The following is a 22,855-nucleotide window of genomic DNA, read 5'->3' on the forward strand; positions in this document are numbered from 1 at the left end:
GGTTCAATAAATGAGACCCAGGCTCTATTCTAGCTAGCCACAGTGGTTTACTGGTTAAGATTTGGTGCTCTCACCAGTACGGCCTGGGTTCATTTCCTGGTCAGGGAACCACACCAGACCAGTATGTCAGTTGTCATACTCTGGTGGCTGTATGTTGCTGTAATGTGACAGCTATGCCACAGGTATTTCAAATACCAGCAGGTCATCCATGGTGGACAGGTTTCAGCAGAGCTTCCAGACTAAGACACACTAAGAAGGAGGACCTGGCTACCTACTTCCAAGAAAATTGGCCATGAAAACCCTACAAACAGCAGTGGAGCGATGCAAAAAGACTGGGCAGGATTCTGCTCTGCTGTACACAGGGTCACTAGGAGTTGGAATCAACTTGATGGCACTAATGACAAGGCTCTATTCTGGAAGTGCTCAGTCTTATAGAGGAGAGAGACCTTGAGGTTGAATGAATGAGACTGGGGCAGGCCTAGCTATTGAAATTCTTGTCTCAAATGCTAGGCTGAGAAGTTTCTACTCTCCTGTCAGAAGTAGGAGGCTGTTAGATTTCTTAAGTAGGAGACGGTTATGACCAGAAATAGGTTTTGGGTAGGATGGTAAAAGGACTGTCTCAACCACCCTTTGAGAGTCTAGAGGGATTCCTCGCTAACCCAAGTTGTTCTGCTCCACTCCCCCATCATCTGAACAAAGTCCTCCCTCAGCCAGGATGCAGCACAGGTCCCTAAAATGTTAAGTACTTACTTCCTGATAAGTAGGGCCTCCATGTTGTCTGGGAGAAAGAATTCGTAGTTCTTGTAGCTCACTGCTTCTCGTCGATACTGGCCTAAATTAAACACTGAAAGCAGGGAGCCCTGGTGAAGAGGTTGGGAAGATCCCAGTGGCAAAAAAAAAAAAAATGTACTTGCGAGGGATCTCAGAGGTAGAAGAAGGTATAATTTGTAGCTATATAATATGCTTATAAAGCTTCAAATTATGACTACCAGCTCATTTAGTCCTTACAACAACCCTATAGAGTACGAATCACCATTCCTATCTTACAAACGAGAAAACTGAAATTCAGATAGAGGAAATACCTTTCTCAGTTAAGAAGCGGGGAGCTGGGATTCAAACTCAGGTCTGCTTGATTCCAAAGCTGGTAGTCTTTCCACTATTCTATTTTATCAAAAACTCAAGCTGTTTTAATGCCCTATTGCATTAGAAAGATAAACTGAGATGAAAGGAGTAAAATCAATCACCAAGGGTCAGTGAGTAAGCTGGCGACAGAACTAGATTGAGCCTTCTGAATCCTAGTTCAACATTATTACATTTTTCCATATCATGACAGAGAATCTAAATTTATGGCCCTCTCTAGGCTATACTTTCTCATTTATAATTGTGAAAAGCTAGAGAGGAGGCAAGGAAAGGAAAAGAAACTGGATAATAGCTGAAGAGGCAATGTAATAATTCATTTATTCATCCAATAAATACTTTCTGATGTCACCTCTGTGAAGCAGGACACATGCTCTGGGGTGTCAGAGATGAACCAAATCTGCGTGATGGGGCCCCAAGGAGCTCATAATCCAGGAGGTAGGACTGAGAGTAAACCAGCAAACAGAGAGCTCCAACCCAGTTTGTTAAGTGCTCCGACAGAGCCATGCAAAGGAGTAAAGAGGAAGGAAAGACTAATTAAACTTGGGGTGATCTGAGGTGGTTTCTTGGAGAAAGTAGCACTTGAACCAGTCCTTTTAGGAAGGCGGGCCTTTCACAGTCATGAGAGAGGCATGGACTTGGGGAACAAAGACACCCCATGCAGAGGACCAGCTTGAGCAAAGGTATGACGTTGGCAGAAGGCAGAACATGTTTGGTGGATGATGAGTCATCCATTGTGACTGAGACCTGGGTGACTGGCAGGGGCTGGTTGTGGAGGGCCTTGAATGACAGGCAATGGAGCTTGGATTTAAACCTGCAGGCTGTTTAAATGTAAACTTGGAGGCTGTAGGTATGGTCAGCTTTGTGCTTTGAAATATGACTCTGAGGGCCTCTGTGAGAAGGGACTGGAGTGGAGCAGATGGGAAGCAGGCTCATCAGAGCAGAGACCCATCCACCCCTGTCCCATGTGCCCCTACACTCAGCAAAGGCTCCTCAGAGCTGGCAGTCCTCCATGAGAACTGTTCCCTCTCCTCTCTTCTGCCAATGTTCTACTCCTCCCGCAGGACCCAGCTCAAACATACTCTATCTGTAAGCTTTCACTCCGTTCCAGTTGGTGATTTCCCCCATGAGCCCTCTCAGCACCCTGTTCTGGGACTCTTAGGTAACATGTGTTATGCATCCCAGCCAGATGGAGAACTCTTCAAGGACAGGGTGTGAACTCACCCATTTTTGCATGTCCAATGGCTAGCATGGATTGTGGCACATGGGAAACCATTGGGAAACTCTTCACCAGTGAATTAGAGAAAGAGAAAGTACATGAAAGGAAAGAAGAAATGAGAGAAAGAGAAGAGAAGCCTTGGAGAGAAGGAGGGGAGGGGGAAGAGAGATAGGGTGTTGGGATGGGCAAGAGAAAGGAGGGGAAGAGAATGGAGAAATGGAGAGTACAGGGCCATTGTGGGGCTCTTTTCTCTTCCCATCAGTAGAGCCGAGAATCGGACCTGTCACAGTGAGTGTCAGGCTTTGGAATCAACCGGATGTGGGTTTATATCCTGTTCCATCACTTACTGGCCACGTGCCTTTCGACAAGGCACTTCACCTCTTGGGCATTAATTTCATCAACTGTGAAATGATGATAGTACTAGTTCCTCCTTCATGGGTGTCTTAGAACTTAAGAATGGCTGTGAGTTTTCTTGGAGGACAGGCATCCTATCTTACTTGTCTTTCTTTGTCCATCATCCAGCAACGGCCTTGGCACGGCTGTGTGCTTAACAAATCATTAACAAGCGACTACATAAATCAGTGCCCAAGGAGAACTGTTTTCTGCACTGGGGAGCAGTGCTCCATTTCACAAGACAGAGTCTAAGTACTTGCTCAGTGCACCAGTAAAAGAGAAACATGGGCCCAATAAAATTTTTCAGATAAGTTGATATTCTTCAAAAGCATCAATATAGTCATCAGGCGATAAACAAAAACCTGTGGTAGACTTTCTTACATTTGCTGTTTTTATTCTGAATTACGTATGATGTGGGGGCACCCTATCTTTTAGTGTTTAGAGCCTCTAAATGTCTTGATCTGATCATACTGGAGAGACAGAAATGAACGTGACCCAGTCCCCTGCCCCCAGATCAGCTCCTGGGGAGAGAGACCCAGACATACACTGCAACAACACACTATGTAATTAGTGTTGGCATGGGGGGGGGCAGTAGGGAGAGCTGGCTTGGGAGCTCAGAGAAGCACAGTCCTCCTAGGAGGAACAGAGGAATCAAATAGAAACGGGGATACAGGGTGGGGGAATTGAGAAATCAAATGGAGAATAGAAGGGAATGATAGCTGCATAAGGGGTAGTAAGCAGAAAAAAGACCACATTGAGAAGAATGGAAAGTTGGAAGGAGGGAGCTGGGGAGGAGGTTGACAAGCTGGGAGGGAGACCCCTCTGGAGGCGGAAAGGAGGCAGGACCACTTCTGGCCATAGAGGGGGAGCGGACAGGCTCAGATCTAAGGAGAGGTTTGGAGAGAGTGGAAACCTTCCAGACTCGGGAGGACGAGGTGAACTCAGGTATCCAGCTGTAGAGAAGACCCTGCGGGGGTCTCTGGGCTGCGGCTTCAGTGTGCTTCAACATGCCCTTAAGGTTTTTTGAAAACCGTACGATTACGAAGAAATGGTAATGCTAATAAAAATAATAACATTGGCATTGTAATAATAGACATGGTAATAGAAATAGTCTGTTATTCATAGAGTTGTTTTGAGGTTTTGCAATATTAGAGTTCCCTGAGAACAGACATTTAATCTTACTAATGTTCCTATATGAAGCACCTGGCATCGCGTTGGACAGAGTATGTGCTCAAGAAATTATAAAATTTATGAGTGTAGTGGTAGTGGTGGTGGTAGTAGTACTAGTAGTATTAGCAGTAGTAGTAACAGTAGTACCAGAAATAGTAGTACTAATAGTCCTGATACTGGTAATAATGGCTTGAGACATTTCTGGTATTGAGGGCTTTGTCTCTTCTGCCACCTGCTATCTTACTCTGTTTTCAGCCAATGGCCTGAAGGATGCTTTGGAACAAAGGGTTTCAGACACATACCTTTTGTTGGTGTTCCTATCCAGTTGAGATATCTCGTGAGCTTTGTGGAGATGTAGGTCTTTCCTCGAGCTGGTAAGCCCACCATGATCACCATTGTGGGGGAATTGGTAAACTGGGGTATGGATGCTGGAAGACAAATAGAGCCTCAGGATCTCATCAAGATGGTGGCATAAGCAGACTCTGAACTCATCTCCTCCCATGAACACAACCAGGTTACATCTATTTTTGGAAAAATTACCCTGGAGAGAAAAGTGAAAACTGGATAAAAAGAAACCCCACAACAAGGGACAGTCCTGACTTAGGCAGAAGAGGCAGAAATTCCTGCTGGAGAGGAAAAAAGTCACCTTTGGGAGCAGCGAAGCTTCTCAGCCGGCCAGGCGGTAGACACCCTAAGGTACGCAGCCCTCCCTGGAGGAGTGAGGTCTGGAGTGGGGTCAATACTGCTATAAGCATCCTTCAGACTCAGCCCAACTGAGATGGGGGTCTTACTGTCTGGCTTTGCTGGCGATTAACTGCAGCGAGGATACCCCCAGAAAAGCTATCAGCCCAAAGCTGAAAAGACCTGGGTCATTAAGGGCCCACACACAAACTCACTCATTGCAGCAACCTAAAATCACCAGAAAGAAGGCTGATAGTCTTTTTTGGAAACGAGACTCACCTGGTGGGTTCTGGGGGCATCTTGGTGAGAGGAGGGACCTCTCCGGAGACTGAGACATTGGTGGGGGCCATTGTTCTGAACTGGTCCAGACATGCTGACACAGACCTCGGTGGGCACCATTGAGGATCATCCCTTGGCCTGTTAGCCTAGGGGTCTGCCACACCCACTAGAGCACAGATCGAATCCAGTTCAGCCAGGGAAGGCAACCCGCCCTAGGGTCTGGCCCCACCTAAGGGCAAGCTCTCAGGCTACTTTTTAGCCTGCATTGACTGGGTGCCTTGATCCTCTACAGGCAGGCAAGGGTGTCTGCCTCTGTGGGACAGGGACTGTGTGAGGACCAGGTGAACTGTGGGGGGCATTGGTAGAGAGGTGGGGGTCTCTGCAGTGCGGCATCCAGGTACGCTCCAGGGTGTTGAGAAGTTTGCATGAACCAGGACTGTGTTGGACAGTGTGTGTGTCCTATGGGGGGGTGAGCCTTATCAGCAGCAGAAGACCTGTGCTTCACAAATAGCCATAAAAAGGATCAGCCCCACCTTCCAAAGCCTGAAACAATTGAGTGCTCCCATACCTAGGGCTAGCCCCATTCACTCACTTAGCTGCACTCCTAAGAGAACTGACAACAGCCTTGTAGGCCTGAGGCCTATAGCAACTGCAAGCCCCTGAGCCTAGCAACCAGCTGCACTGGGTACCAACCCAATTAAGAGAAAAACTGCAATAGGAGTGTGCTGATAGACTGTAGCCAATGGTGCTGAGCCCCCCCAAACTGGATTTACAAACAGCGGGCCAGGGAAGGAAAGACTAGACTCCCTGGGTACCTACACTGGGAGCAGCCCTGCCACAGCAGGACACAAATAGCCCACCAAGGGGTCACTCCTGGATCTTCTGGACTGGTGACGAGAGGGAAGCACACTGCTGGGCCTCATAAGGCATCTCATACATAAGGCCACTCCTCCACCATCAGGGGACATAGCTGACTCACCTAATACATAGAAATAAGCACAGAGAAAGAGGCATAATGAGGAGGCAAAGGAATACTTTCCAAGCAAGGGAACAGGACAAAACCCCAGAAAAATGACTGAATGAAACAGAAACAATAGAACTACTTGACAAAGAGCTCAAACAAAATATCATGAGGATGCTCACAGATATTGGGAGAAGACTGGATGAACAAAGTGAGCACATCAGCAAAGAACGGGAAGATATTTTAAAAAGTCAGAAAGAAGAATACAATACTGAAAATGAGAAAACCACTAGGGGGACTCAATGGCAGAGTAGAGGATGCAGAAGAACACATCAGCGAGCTAGACAAAAGACTAGAGGAAATCACCCAAGCCGAACAGAAAAAAGAATTAGACAGACGAGAACAGTCTAAGGGAACTCTGGGGCAATATCAAGCATGCTAACATTTGGATTATAAGTGTCCAAGAAGGAGAAGAGAGAGACAAAGGGGAAGAGAATTTATTTGAAAAAATAATAGACAAAAATTTTCCTAACCTGTGGAAGGAAACAGACATCCAAGTTCAGGAAGAACAGAGAGCTCCAAACAAGATAAGCACAAAGAGGCCCACACCGAGACATATTATAATTAAAATGTCCAAAATTAAAGATAAAGAGAGAATCCTAAAAGCAGCAAGAGAAAGGCCACAAGTGACATATAAAGGGAAGCCCATCAGCCTATCAGTGGTCTTCTCAGCCAGACCCTACAGGTTAGAAGGGAATGGCACAATATATTTAAAGTGCTAAAAGGAAAAAAACCTACAGCCAAGAATACTCGATCCATCAAGGTTGTCATTCAGAATGGAAGCAGCGATAAAGAGCTTCCCTGAAGCAAAAATTAAAGGAGTTTATCACCAAGAAACCAGTTCTACAAGAAATGCTGAAGGGACTTATTTCCGTGGGAAAGCAATGACCACAAATAGAGATTAAAAAAAAAATTATTATCCAAAAGACAAAACAACAACAAAAAACAGGCAATAAAACCACTTGCAAAGGTAAAAATATAGTAAATCTAGGATATTAACTACCTGTGAAGATAATATGAATGTTAAAAGACAAATGTACTAAAATCACCTGTTTCAATGATAAGAGGGTAATTGATGGACACCCACTAAACAAGAGACTATATATGATTTGAAAAACCTCAAATGTGGGAGGAGGAGAGTGAAAAAGTAGAGCTTTTAGAAAGAGGTCAAGCTAAAGAGTCTATCAACTCAATATAGACTGTTATATGCATAGTATATTAAATAGGATCCTCATGGTAATCACAAATCAGAAACCTATAACAAGCAAGAAAAAAAGTAAGACAAAAGAAATCAAACATATTAATAAAGATAGCAATCAAACCACAAGGGAAGAGAGCAAGAGAAAAAGACAGGAAGTATTAAAACACTCAGAAAAAAAAGTTACAAAATTTAAATAAATACATATTTATCAATAGCTACTTTAAAAATCAATGGACTAAATGCTCAAATCAATGGCATAGGGTGGCCAGTTGGATAACAAAACAAGTCCCATGTATATGCTGCATACAAGAGACACAGTTCAGATTTAAAGACATTCACAAACTGAAAGTGAAAGAATGGAAAAAGATATTCCATGCAAATGGCAAAGAAAAGAAAGTGGGGGTAGCAATACTTATATCAGACAAAATAGACTTTAAAACAAAACCTGTAACAAGAGTCAAAGATGGGCACTACATAATGATAAAGGGAACAATCCAACAAGAAAATAGAACACATGTAAATATCTATGCACCCAACATAGGAGCTCCTACATATATAAAGCAATTATTAACAGACATAAAAGGAGAAATAGTAACACAATAATAGTAGGGGACTTTAACACTCCGCTTACACCAATGGATAGATCATCCAAACAGAAGATCAACAGGGAAACACTGGCCTTAAAGGACACATTAAACCAGATGGACTTAGTAGATATACACAGAACATTCCATCCAAAAACCACAGAATGCACATTCTTTTCAAATGCCCAAGGAACATTCTCCAGGATGGATCACATATTAGGCCACCAAAAAAGTCTCAATAAATTTAAGATCGAAATAATACCATGCATTTTTTCTGACCACAAAGGTATGAAACTAGAAATCAACTACAGGAAGAAAACTGGAAAAGCCACAAAAATGTGGAGATTAAACAAAATGCTACTGAACAATGATTGGGTCAATGAAGAAGTCAAAGGAGAAATAAAAAAATTCCTGGAGACAAATGAAAATGAAAACAAGACATGCCAAAATCTGTGGGATACAGCAAAAGGGGTTGTAAGAGTGAAGTTTATAGCTAGTCAGGCTTACCTCAACAAACAAGAAAAATCCCAAATAAACAATCTAAAAGCACATCTAAAGGTACAGGAAAAAGAACAACAAAGCCCGAAATCAGCAGAAGGAAGTAAATAATAAAAGTCAGAGCAGAAATAAACGAGATAGAGACGAAAAAAACAATAGAAAAAATTCATGAAACCAAGAGTTGGTTCTTTGAAAAGATAAACAAAATTGACAAATCCTTAGCTAGACTCACCAAGAAAAAAAGAGAGAAGGCTCAAATAAATAAAATCAGAATTGAAAGAGGAGAGATTACAATGGACACCTCAGAAATACAAAAGATAATAAGAGAATACTATGAAAACCTATACACCAACAAATTGGATAATCTAGAAGAAACGGATAAATTATTACAAACATACAACCTTCCAAACCTGGACCAAGGATAAGTACAGAATTTGAATAGACCAATCACCAGTAAGGAGATTGAAGCAGCAATCAAAAACCTCCCACCAAATAAAAGTCCAGGACCAGATGGCTTAGCTGGTGAATTCTACCAAACATTCAAAGGAGAATTAATACCTATCCTTTTCAAACTCTTCCAAAAAATTGAAGAGGAGGGGAGGCTTCATTCTATGAAGCCAACATTATCCTGATACCGAAAACCAGACAAGGACAAGACAAAAAAAGAAAATTACAGGCCAATATCACTGTTGAACATTGATGCAAAAATCCTCAACAAAATACTAGCAAATCAAATACAACAATACATTAAAGACATCATACATCATGATCAAGTGGGTTTCATTCCAGGGATGCAAGGATGGTTCAACATCCGCAAATCTATCAATGTGACACACCACATTAAGAAAATGAAGAATAAAAATCACATGATCATCTCAATAGACGCAGAGAATGCATTTGACAAGATACAGCATCCATTTATGATAAAAAGTCAAAATAAAATGTGTATAAAAGGAAAATACCTCAACATAATAAAGGCCATATATGACAAACCCACAGCTAATATCATTCTCAATGGAGAAAAACACAAACGTATTCTTCTAAGAACAGGAACCAGACAAGGATGCCCACTGTCACCACTCTTATTTAACATAGTATTGGAAGTCCTCAGCAGAGAAATCAGGGAAGAAAAGGAAATAAATGGGATTCACATTGGAAAAGAAGTGAAACTGTCACTCTTAGCAGATGACACGATTTTATATCTAGAAAACCCTAAAGAATCCACTAAAATATTTTAGAAACAATAAAGGAATACAGTCAAGTCGCGGGACACAAAATCAACGTAGAAAAATCGGTTGTGTTTCTATACACTAACAATGAAGTAGCAGAAAAAGACATTAAGTATACAATCCCATTTACAATTGCAACAAAAAGAATAAAATACCTAGGAATAAATTTAACCAAAGAGGTGAAAGATCTGTACACTGAAATCTATAAAACATTGTTGAAAGAAATTGAAGAAAACACAAAGAAATGGAAAGATATTCTGTGCTCTTGGATTGGAAGAATTAACATTGTTAAAATGTCCATACTTCCTAAAGCAATCTACAGATTGAACGCAATGCCTATCAAAGTTCCAACAACACTTTTCACAGAAATAGAACAAAGAATCCTAAAACTTACGTGGAACAACAAAAGACCCCAAATGGAGAAAGGATTCCTGAGAAACAAGAACAAAGCTGGAGGTATCACACTCCCTGATTTCAAATTATACTACAAAGCCATAGTAACCAAAACAGCATGGTACTGGCACAAAAACAGACGCACAGATCAATGGAACAGAATTGAGAGCCCAGAAGTAAACCCACACATTTATGGACAGCTAATATTCGACAAGGGAGCCAAGAGCATACGATGGAGAAAGGAGAATCTCTTCAATAAATGGTATTGGGAAAACTGGACAGCCACGTGCAAAAGAATGAAAGTAGACCATTCCCTTACACCATGCACAAAAATCAGCTCAAAGTGGATTAAAGACTTGAATGTAAGACCTGAAAACATGAAACTTCTAGAAGAAAACATAGGCAGTATGCTCTTTGACATCGGTCTTAGCAGCATATTTTCAAGTCCCATGTCTGACCCGGCAAGGGAAATAAAAGAAAAAATGAACAAATGGGACTACATGAAACTAAAAAGCTTCTGCACAGCAAAGGAAACCACCAACAAAACGAAAAGACAACCTAACAAATGGGAGAACATATTTTCAAACCATATATCAGATAAGGGGTTAATATCCAAAATATACAAAGAACTCATACAACTCAACAACAAAAAAACCAACAATCCAATTAGAAAATGGGCAAAAGATCTGAACAGAGATTTCTCCAAAGAAGATATACGGATGGCCAACAGGCATATGAAAAGATGTTCAGCATCATTAGTTATCAGGGAAATGCAAATCAAAAGTACAATGAGGTATCACCTCACTCCCATCAGAATGGCTATAATTAACAATACAGGAAACAACAAATGTTGGAGAGAATGTGGAGAGTTGGGAACCCTTGTACACCGCTGGTGGGAGTGCAAACTGGTGCAGCCACTATGGAAAGCAGTATGGAGTATCCTCAGAAAGTTAAGAATTGATCTACCATATGATCCAGCTATCCCACTGCTGGGTATTTATCCAAAGAACTTGAAAACGCAAAGGCATAAAGATACCTGCACCCCTATGTTCATTGCAGCATTATACACAATAGCCAAGACTTGGAAGCAACCTAGGTGCCCATCAAGGGACACATGGATAAAGAAGATGTGGTATTTATACACAATGGAATACTATTCAGCCATAAGAAATCATGAAACCCAGCCATTTGTGACAACATGGATGGTCCTTGAGGGTATCATGCTGAGTGAAATAAGTCAGAGGGAGAAAGTCAAATACCATATGATCTCACTCATAAGTAGAAGATAAAAACAACGAGAAACAAATACATAGCAGTGGAGATTGGATTGGTGGTTACCATGGGGGAAGGGAGGGAGGGCAAAAGGGATGATAAGTGTCACGTGAGGGGATGGAATATAATTAGTTTTTGGGTGGTGAACATGATGTAATCTACACAGCATTCGAAATATATTATGATGTGCATCCAAAAGCTATATAATGTTATAATCCAATGTTACTGCAATTAAAAATACATAAATAAAATTTTAAAAATAGAGCCTCAAAAGCTTATCCTGAAGTTCACATGACCTTCTGGTATTCCCTCAGAGATGTAGCATTGGAAAGAACATCTCTCTCATCATTATAACAAGAATAAAAACCCTGGAAAATTGCAAACTGACTTCTCTTGAATTCATCATAAAACTGAGATTGCAGTGCAAACAAACAGCTAACCCAAAATCTGTAGAGACAGGCATCTGCAGGGAGTAACAGGGGTCAGGTATTTGCTTATTGTTTTGCAGATACTACTGAACAACATATATACTCATAAGATTCAGTTAAAATTGTTAATGAATTGCTAAAGTTTGGTTGTGGGCTAGTGTGAGAATGTGCAGCCCCTGGGGGCTGCAGACATAGATGGTTTTGCATCCTCTTGAAGACTTTTCCTCTAGGAATTCCACTAGGTGCTGACAGGGAAGACCAAGAATGCTGAGAAAGATATCTTTATGGTTCTGGCTTGGGGAGGGGTACAGAACAGCAGCCATTGCTGAAACTGCCCAGATCATTCTACCTATATCCCCTATGGAACAAAAGCCTTAATCTTCTTGGGGCAGGGCAATAAAACTATAGCTTGAGAACACTGGTGAAAATTCACTGTAGCTGACAGAGAGGAATAACCAACACCACTGAAACTCTTCCCAGACCAATCTACTCTTTCTCCCCTAAGGAAAATGAGCCTTAATCTGCTGAAGAAGGGACAACAGGAACTGACGGCATTGGTGGAAACTCAGTACAGTTGGAGAAGAAAAACATAAAAAATGCTCTAATCCGGGAGGGGAAGGAATATGTGCTAGGCCCACCACTGTATTTAGAGGAGGAGCAGGAACACTTCTGAAGGTCACACCTCCAAGACTCAGGATAAGCCTGCCTAAGACTGAGACTTAATCAGAACAGCATGGAATGTCCTTAGTCCCCTATTTCCCATTACTAGGCTGAAAAAACATCAAGTAAGATAATAGCACTCTACATTTTTAAGGGATGCAAGAGATAAATTGTCTCCAGGTAGCAGCACAAAGGTAAGAATCAATGTAAAAAATAAAGCAGCATGAAGAGACAAAGAAATCATCAGGACCAGACTCAGTTATGACACACATGTTGGAATTATCGGACAGGGAATTTAAAATAGTTTTAATATGTTAAAGCCTTTATTGGAAAAGGCAGGCAACACGCAAGATTAGATTGGTAATTTCAGCAGTGGGATGGAAAGTATAAGAAAGAATCAAACGTAAACACAAGAGAAAAAACACAATAACTGATCTGAAGAATGCCTTCAATGTGCTAATCAGTGGACTTGACACAACTGAGGAATCAGTGAACTTCAAAATAGATCAATAAAAATTACACAAACTGAAATGCAGAGAGAAAAAAGAGTAAAAAAAGAAAACAAGACAAAATATTCAAGAACTTTAGCACACTATCAAACAGTGCAATATATATGTAATTAGAATATCAGAAAGAGAAGAGAGAGAATGCGGAAGAAATACTTGAAAAAATAATTGCCAAAATTTTCCAAAATTAGTGACTGATACCAAACCACACATCCAAGTGTCTCAGAGAACACCAAGATGAGTAAATAAAATTTTAAAAAGAACCACACCACACCAAGAGATATCAAACTCAAACTGCACAAAATCAGGCAAAAAATAAAATCTTGAAGGCAGCCAGGTAAAAGGGGTGGGAGGAACACCTTACCTACAGAGGAATAAAGAGAAAAATTACTCTAGACTTCCTGTCAGAAGCCACAAAAGCAAAAAAGACAACAGAAATAAATCTTTAAAGTATGGAAAGTAAGAGAAAAAATCTGTTGATCCAGAATTCTAAATTCAGCAAAAATGTCCTTCAAAAATGAAGGCAAAACAAAAACTTTTCTTCAGACAAAAAAAGGGAAGAAATTCATCATCATCAAACCTGTTTTATGAGAAATATTAAAAGACATTATTTAGGCAAAAGTGGTATGTTGTAGGTAAGAAAACTGGATCTCCATAATTAAAGGAAGAGCTTTGGAAATAGGAATAAATGAAGGCAAAATGTATCTTTTTGTTTTTCATATTCTTAATTGTTCCAAACGATAACTGACTATTTAAAGCAATAATAATAACAATGTATTGGGTGTTTATAGCATATGTATAAATGAAATGAATACAACAATGACACAAGGAAAGGGTGGAATAAATTGAGAATATTCTGTCATAAGGTACTCAGACTACACATGAAGCAATATAGTGTTATTTGAAGGTGAACCCAAAGTACTTTAAAATGTACATTGTAAACCCTAGGGAAACCACCAAAAAGTAAAAACAAAAGGACATAAATTGCAAGTAAATACAGCAGATAAAATGGAATTATAAAAAATGCTCAAATAAAATGAGAAAAAGCAAAAAGAGAGAGAGAAAAGAAAAAAGAACACAGGCAATGAATAGAAAACAGCAAGATGGTAAACTTTAATCCAATGACATCAATAACCACTTTAAATGTGAATTGTCTAAACATACCAATTAAAAGACAGAGACTGTTAGATTCAACAAAAAAGCAAGACCCAAATATATGCTTTCTACAAAACACATAGAGCTGGGTCCGGTTCTAGACCTTCTTTTATCTCACTAACTCAAATATAAAATCTTCATGGAGTGGATGGACACCTATCTGAAAACTAAAAAGTAAATATAGGCAGGTGGATTGGGGGAGAATATCAGAGTTTGAAATACAACCTAAACAGTTGTAAGTTCAACATTATTTTTTTTCCTTCCAGCATCTTGAGACTGAATTGAACATGACATGAAACCCAAAAGTGAGGATTATTTAGTAGACACAGGAGAAGCCTTGAAGTTTTGGCCCAAGGAGTGGAAAAGAGAGCTGCTAAAGTTCAGAAAGAATGTGGGAAATCTCTCAGGTTTTTATTTACTCTACTTGTTCTTTGGTCCCACAGTGGGGGTAGTGACCTCAAAGGCAGCCCAGAAGGAAGTAGTCCATATTGGGAACCTCCAGGAATCAAAACTCTAAGGGATGAGGCCCTTTCTCTAGATGGAGGCAGAACATCAAGAGAACGAAACTAAACTTCAAACTAATTTTTTCTCTATCTCTCCTGACAGTTGCTTATGCAAGTGACACAACCAAGAAAGTGGGTAGTTTCTGAACAGAGGACAGAAAATGGAAGCCTAGAAAATTGAAAAGTACTGAAAAAATAAAGGAGAGGGAGCAGTTTAGAAAGGCAATTGTATGAAGCTGTTTTGAACCCCTGGGCTCACTTCTGACCTGTGAATGCTTTGATCATATCCTAATTAGCATAACAGATATTTGGAAACCGAACTAGCAAGAAAACCTTCACCCAAGTCCCAGACTGATCACTAAGTGGTGTACATGCAGGACTGATCTAAATAGTGCTGCAAAAGTTTTGAAAACTGAACTGATGTTGGAACCACAACACATAGAGGGTAAAACAAAAATATCAACTTCCATAAGATATAAACAAGATTCTGGGTCTCAAACAATGTTCACAATGTCCAAGATACAAACTAAAACCAATCATCATGCAAATAACCATGAAATCTCAACTCACCTGGAAAAAGACCATCAAAAGACATGAATGATGAGATGACACAGATGTTGGAATTGTCTTAAATTATCTATTAAGAACGCTTGAATGAGAAATAACAAACAATCTTGAAACAAATATTAAAATAGACTTAGCAAAGAAATAGAAGACATAAAGAAGAATCAAGTTGAAATTTTAAAACCGAAAAGTACAATAACCAAAATTTTAAAAACTCACTGAATGGACTCAGTGGCAGCATAGAAATGATACAGAAAAGAGTCAGTAAACTCAAAGATTCACCAATAGAAATCATCTAATATGAACAACAGAGAGACAAAATATTGAAAAAAAAACCCCAGAGATTCAGGTACTTGTGTACCAAAGCAACAACAAACGAGACTAATATTCATGTTATTGGAGTTCCAGATAGAAACGATAAATAGGAGGGCCTGAAAAAGTATTTGAGAAAATTATGACTGAAAATTTCCCGTGTTGATGAAAAACATAAACTGAGAGATTCAAGAAGCTAAGCAAATTCTAAATGGGGTAAAACCATGAAATCCCATCAAGATACATCATAATCAAACTGCTGAAAACTAAGGAAAAGGAAATAATCTTAAAAGTAACTGGAAAAAAAGTATATGTTACCTATAAGGGAACAACAATGATTCAAATGACTGCAGATTTGTTTTCAGAAACCACAGAGGCCAGAGCAAAGTGGCACAAAATTTTTAAAGTAATGAAAGAAAAGAATTGTCAACCTAGAATTTTATATCCAGCTAAAATATCTATGATTTGAGATGGTGAAATAAAAACTTTTTTTTAAGATTGGCACCTGAGCTAACAACTGTTGTCAATCTTTTTTTTTTTTTATGCTTTATCTCCCCAAATCCCCTTGGTATGTAGTTGTATATCTTAGTTGCAGGATCTTCTAGTTGTGACATGTGGGACGCCACCTCAACTTGGCCTGACAAGCAGTGCCATGTCCATGCCCAGGATCTGAACCAGCGAAACCCTGGGCCACCGCAGAGGAGCACACAAACTTAACCACTCAGCCACAGGGCCGGCCCCCAAAAGCTTTCTTAGTGAAGGAAAACTAAGAGAATATGTAACTGGCAGACCTTCACTAAAAGAAATGCTAAAATAAGTTCTTCAGACAGAAAGAAAATGAAAAGAGTGACATCAGCATCATGGTAGAGTGAGTTTCTCCCTTTGTCTCTCCCCTCTAAGTTACAACCAGTAGGACATCCATAGACCAACAAAGGACTCTTAGCACAGCATGTCAGAATGCCTGAAAAATCTATACATCTGTATATCTGAAGGTGGGTGGACTGGCCCTCCTGGAGGTGGTGGAACAAGGGGTGCAGTGACAGCAGCTCCCAAGAGCAGAGGTTCCAGGAACTGTGACTGTGCCCATGATCAGAGGTCTCAGGAACTTAAGTAATGCCCACAAATGGAGGCCCCAGGAATCCAAGCAGCCCACACTCCCAGAGGTGCCAAGAATCACTGTGGAGATCATGACTGGAGGATCTTGGAACTGCAACAATACCTGTGACCCAGTCCCCTCTCCTTCCCCCAGTGGCAGTGCTTCTGACACTGGTGCTTCCACTCGGGGGAGCTGCATTCAAGACCCCAATACCCATAGCAGCAGTGGTGGTGCCCATGACCTGAGTTTCCAAGTATTGCCCTGGAGGCCAAGACCAGAAGATGTGGGAACTGCAGCAGCACTTTCAACTCAGCCCCTCCCCTTGCCTGAGCAGTGGTGGGTGGAACTCATGACCTGAGGCTTCAGGAACTGCAGTGATATCCATGATCCAGCTCCCAGTGGTGGCACCCCCAAAACTGGCCCTGCCAGCAGCAGGGGCTGCATACAAGATGGACCCCCAGCAGAGGCAGCAGTGCCCCTGACCTGGGGGTACCAGGAACCATGCAGGCACTGGAGAATAGAGGCTTCAGGAACCCTAGCACCACTCATGACCCAGGTACCCCTCCCCCTGTGGCAGTGGCAGTGTCACCCATGACCCAAGCACACCTAGAAGTGGTGGTGACACCTACAGACCCAGCTCCCCCAGCAGCAGCATTGCCAGCACTCCCAAATAACCTAAAAGCAGCAGTGCATACAGCACACATGGCAGCAGTACACAAGGCTGTAGAGAGCCTGGTAACAGTGACAGCAGACCCATGACCCTGGTTACCCCCAGCTGCAGGGGCACCTGGAACTTTGCCTCCCCATCCATATAATGGCACTTGCAGACCCAACAAACCCAGATATGCCAGAGGTGCCCATGACCCCAGCTCTTGTCCCACTCTCCCCCGCCACATGCCACAGTGGGGGATACTGTGACCCAGGCAACCATAGAAAGCAGCAGAAATTCTCATTATCCAGGTGACCCAGGGTGACATGTGTGACTGCAGCAACACTTAAGCAGCAAACCACTAGCAACCTCAGAGGCACAAGCAGCACAACCAAGGCACTGACAATACGTCTGGCAGAAGCAGTGGAGGGTGGAAAGCACAGGCTCACAAATACAACCAGAAGAAGCTCAGAATCAAAGTAAACAAAGCCTTATTTACCCAAATAAGAAAGATATTTGCTACCAAAAATGCACTAGCAGAGGAATAACTCATCAAGCACCTTGAAGAACTACAGTAACATGGTACCACAAAAAAGAAATTGATGACTCTCCAGGAACCAAACTTGAAGTCACAGAAGATAGTGAACTAACAGAGAATTCAAAATAGCTGTCATGAAGAAACTCAATGAATTACAAGAAAACTCAGAAAGATAGTTCAATGAGCTCAGGATTAAAATTAATGAACAGAAAGAGTGCTTCACAAAAGAGACTGAAACTCTAAAAAAGACCCAAAAAGAAAATCTGGAGCTGAAGAACTCAATAAATGAGCTGAAGAATAAAGTAGAAAGCATTGAAAATAGAGCAGACCATAAGGAAGAGAGAATTAGGGAGCTCAAAGATAGAAATCTAGAAATGATTCAGGTGAAAGAGGAGAGAGAACTAAGATTTTTTTTTAAATGGTGAAATTGTACAAGAAATATCCAACACAATTAGGAAAAGCAACATAAGGATAATGAGTATCCCAGAAAGAGAAGAAAAGGAGAAGAGAGCTGAGAGCTTATTTAAGGAAATAATAGCTGAGACCCTCCCAAACCTGGGAAAGGAAGTGGATATACAAATACATGAAGACAATAAAACACCCAGTTATCTCAATGCAAAAAAATCTTCTCCAAGGCACACTGTATGAAAACTACCAAAAGTCAATGACAAAGAAAGAATATTAATGGTGGCCAAAGAGAAGAAAACAATGCCCTACAAAGGACCCCCCCCCCCCATTAAGCTACCAACAGATTTCTCAGCAGAAACTCCACAGGCCAGAAGAGAGAGAAACAATATATTCAAAATATTAAAATATAAAAACTGTCAGTCAAGAATACTCTATCCAGCAAATGTACCTTTCAAACCTGAAGGTGAAATAAAGGCTGTCCCAGACAAACAAAAGCTCAGGTAGTTCATTGCCACTTGACCTGCCTTAGAAGAAATCTTGAAAAAAGCTCTCCTGGGGCCAGCCCCATGGCCGAGTGGTTAAGTTTGTGTGCTCCACTTCCCGCAGCTCAGGTTTTGCTGGCTTGGATCCCGGGTGCGGACATGGCACCACTTGTCAGGCCATGTTGAGGCAGTGTCCCACATGCCACAACTAGAAGGACCTACAACTAAAAATACACAACTATGTGCTGAGGGGATTCAGGGAGAAAAAAAGCAGAAAGAAAAAAGAAGATTGGCAACAGTTGTTAGCTCAGGTGCCAATCTTTAGGGGGAAAAAAAAGGAAAGAGCTCTCCTACATGAAACAAAAAGGCAAAGGTACACAAAGCTTTAAGCAAGGTGATAGATAAATAGATGGAATCAGAAAATTGCAACTCTATACCAGACTACTTTAGTAAACGCTTAATTATAACATAAAGGTTAAAGGGAAAGAAAGCACTAAATGACTATAACCACTTCAATTTGGTAAGAAACTCACAATACAAAAAGAGATGATTTGTGACAACAAAAACATAGAGGGGAAGAGGAAAAGGATGGAACTTGCATAGGCTAATGGAGATAAGATGCTATCAGCAGAAAAAAGACCATCTCATCTATGAGATCTTTTATAAAAAACTCATGGTAATCCCCCAAAAAATTTTAGCGCAGAGTCACATAACATAAAAAAGAGGAAACTGAGAAATACATCATGGAAAACCACCAAAATGAAATGGCAGACAGAAATACAAGGAAAAAGAAACAATGCAAATGTAGAACAATGAGAAAACAAAAGATAAAATGACAGTATTAAGCCCTCATATAACAATAATCACTCTAAATGTAAATGGAGTGAATTCACCAGTCAAAAGACACAGAGTGGCTGAATGGATTAAAAAACAAGACCCAACAATATGCTGCCTCCAGGAAATACATCTCATCTCTAAAGACAAACATAGGCTCAGAGTGAAGGGATGGAAGATGATACCCCAAGCAAATGGCAACCAAAAGAAAGCAAGTGTAGCCATACTTATATCAGACAAAATAGACTTAAAGCCAGAAAAGATAACAAGAGACAAGGATGGACATTACATGATGATAAATGGAATAATCCACAAAAAAGACATAACATTTATTAATATATGTGCACCTAACATAGGAGCACCAAAGTACATAAAGCAACCATTAACACACCTAAAGGGAGAAGTTAATAGCAACACAATAATAGTGGGGGACTTTAAAACCCCACTAACATCAATAGATCATCCAGAGAGCAACAAGGAAACATTGGCCTTAAATAAAATACTAGATCAGTTGAACTTAATATATATAGAACATTCCATCCAAAAGCAGCAGAATACAGAATCTTCTCAAGTGCACATGGAACATTCTCAAAGATAGACCATATGTTTGGAAACAAGACAAATTTAATAAATTTAAGAAGACTGAAATCATAGCAAGCACCTTTTCTGACCACAATGGCATGAAACTAGAAATCAAATACAAGAAGAAAGCTGGAAAATTTACAAATCCATGGAGACTAAACAACATGCTACTGAACAGCTATTGGATCAATGAGGAAACCAAAGGAAAAATCAAAAAGGTTTGGAGACAAATGAAAAAGAAAACACAACATACCAAAACTTACATGATGCAGCAAAAGTGGTACTAAAAGGGAAGTTTATAGCAATACAGGCATACATCAAGAAACAAGAAAAATCTCAAGTAAACAATATAATATTATACTTAAAGGAAAAATGAAAATAAGAACAAAGCTCAAAGTCAGTAGAAGGCAGTAAATAATAATCATCAGAGTATAAATAAATAAAATAGAGACTAAAAAGACAATAGAGGGGCTGGCCCCATGGCTGAGTGGTTAAGTTCACATGTTCCACTTAACCCTGTCTCCAGCAGCCCAGCATTTTGCTGGTTTGGATCCTGGGCGTGGACATGGCACTGCTCATCAGGCCATACTGGGGCGGTGTCCCACATGGCAGAACTAGAAGGACCTACAACTAGAACATGCAACTATGTACTGGGGGGCTTTGGGGAGAAGAAGAAGAAAAAAACAATTGGGAACAGATGTTAGCTCAGGTGCCAATCTTAAAAATAAAGACAATAGAAATGATCAATGAAACTAAGAGCTGGTCCTATGAAAACCTAAACAAAATTGACAAACCATTAGCCAGACTTACTAAAAGAAAAAAAGAGAAGGCTCAAATAAATAAAATCAGAAACGAAAGAGGATAAATTACAATGGATACCATAGAAACACAAAGGATTATAAAAGAATATTCTGAAAAGCTATACATCAACAAGTTGGATAACATAGAAGAAATGGATAAATTCTTAGAATCATAAAACCTCCCAAAACTGAAAAAGGAAGAAATAGAAAAACTGAACATACCAATCACTAGTAAAAATATTGAAACAGTAATCAAAAACCTCCCCTAAAACAAAAGTCCAGGACCAGGCAGCTTCCCTGGTGAATTCTACCAAACATTCAAAGAGGATTTAAACCTATACTTCTCAAACTCTTCTAAAAAGTTGAAGAGGATGGAGTGTTTTGTAACTCATTTTATGAGGCCAACATTATGCTGACACCAAAACCAGGCAAGGACAGCACAAAAAAGAAAATTACAAGCCAATATTGCTGATGAACATAGATGCAAAAATCCTAAAAAAAAAATTAGTAAACCAAATAGAACAATACATTAAAAGGATCATACACTACAATCAAGTGGAATGTATTCCAGGAATGCAGAGGTTTTTCAATATCCACAAATCAATTAACAAGATATAACACATCAACGAAATGAAAAATAAAAATCACGTGGTCATCTCAACAGATGCAGAGAAAGCATTTGACAAGATTCAACATTCACTTATGATAAAAACTCTGAATAAAATGGGTATAGAAAGAAAGTATCTCAACATAATAAAGGTCATACACAACAAACCCACAGCTAACATCATACTCCATGGTGAAAAACTGAAAGCTATCCCTCAAAGAAGAGGAACAAGACAAGGATACCCACTCTCACCAATTTTATTCAACGTAGTATTGGAAGTCCTAGCCAGAGCAATTAGACAAGAAAAAGAAATAAAAGTTATCCAAATTGGAAAGGATGAAGTAAAACTGTGACTATTTGTGGATGACATGATTCTCTATATAGAAAACCCTGAAGAATCCACCAAAAAAGTATTATAAATAATTAACAAATACAGTAAAATTGTGGGGTACAAAATCAACATACAAAAATTAGTCATGTTTCTACACACTAACAGCAAACTAGAAGAAAGAGAAATCAAGAAAACAATCCCATTTACAATCTCAGCAAAAAGAATAAAATACCTAGGAATAAATTTAACCAAGGAGGTGAAAGACCTGTACACTGAAAACTGTAACACATTGAGGAAACAAACTGAAGAAGACACAAAGAAATGGAAAGATATTATGTGTTCATGAATTGGAAGAATTAACATGGTAAATGTCAATATTACCTAAAGCAATGTACCGGTTCTACGTAATCTCAATCAGAGTCACAAAGACATTTTTCATGGAAATAGAAGAATCCTAAAATTTATATGAACAACAAAAGACTCTGAATAGCCAAAGCAATTCTGAGAAAAAAGAACAAAGGTAGAGCTATCACACTCTCTGATTTCAAAATATAATACAAAGCTATAGTAACCAAAATAGCACAGAACTGGCACAAAAAAAGACACACAGATCAATGAAACAGAATTGAGAGCCCAGAAACAAATTCACATACTTATGGACAGCTAATTTTTGACAGAGGAGTGAAGAGAATACAATGGAGAAAGGAAAGTCTCTTCAATAAATGGTGTTGGTAAAAGTGCACAGACACATGCAAAAGAATGAAAGCAGACCCTTATCTTACACCACACACAAAAATTAACTCAAAATGGATTAACGACTTGAATGTAAGACCTGAAACCATAAAACTTCTAGAATTAAACATAGGCAGTAGGCTCTTCTACACCAGTCTTAGCAGTATCTTTTTGAATAAGTCTCCTCTGGCAAGGGAAACAAAAGAAAAAATAAACAAATGGACTACATCAAACTAAAAACCTTCTGCACAGCAAAGGAAACCATCAACAAAACAAAAAGACAATCTAGCAATCGGGAGAAGATATTTGTAAAACATATCTCCAATAAGAGGTTAATGTCCAAAAAATATAAAGAACTCATACAACTCAACAACAACAAAAAGCCAAACAATCTAATCAAAAACTGGGCAGAGGGTCTGAATAGACATTTTTCCAAGCAAGATATACAGATGGCCAACAGGCACATGAAAAGATGTTCAACATCACTAATTATTAGGGAAATACAAATCAAAACCATAATGAGCTATCACTTCATGCCTGTCAGAATGAGTCTTATTAAAAAGACAAGAAATAACAAGTGTTGGAGAGGAT

At 39.8% G+C, this 22,855-nt stretch overlaps 1 protein-coding gene across 4 annotated transcripts in view; it reads right to left on the bottom strand.

Moving 5' to 3' along the window:
• PFKFB1 (6-phosphofructo-2-kinase/fructose-2,6-biphosphatase 1) overlaps positions 1 to 22,855 on the bottom strand; it is a 74,554-nt gene that overhangs the window by 24,092 nt on the left and 27,607 nt on the right. For 3 of the 4 annotated variants that reach the window (XM_046672525.1, XM_046672523.1, XM_046672524.1), the window contains 2 exons: positions 4,222 to 4,347; positions 751 to 844 (listed from right to left, as the gene is read on the bottom strand). In XM_046672525.1, coding sequence (XP_046528481.1) covers positions 751 to 844; positions 4,222 to 4,347 — 220 coding nt within the window. Of the gene's footprint in view, positions 1 to 750; positions 845 to 4,221; positions 4,461 to 22,855 lie in introns of all 4 variants that reach the window. The other variant, XM_046672526.1, reaches the window with a different exon arrangement.

Source organism: Equus quagga, chromosome 10 (assembly GCF_021613505.1).
Source record: "Equus quagga isolate Etosha38 chromosome 10, UCLA_HA_Equagga_1.0, whole genome shotgun sequence".
NCBI lineage: Eukaryota > Metazoa > Chordata > Mammalia > Perissodactyla > Equidae > Equus > Equus quagga.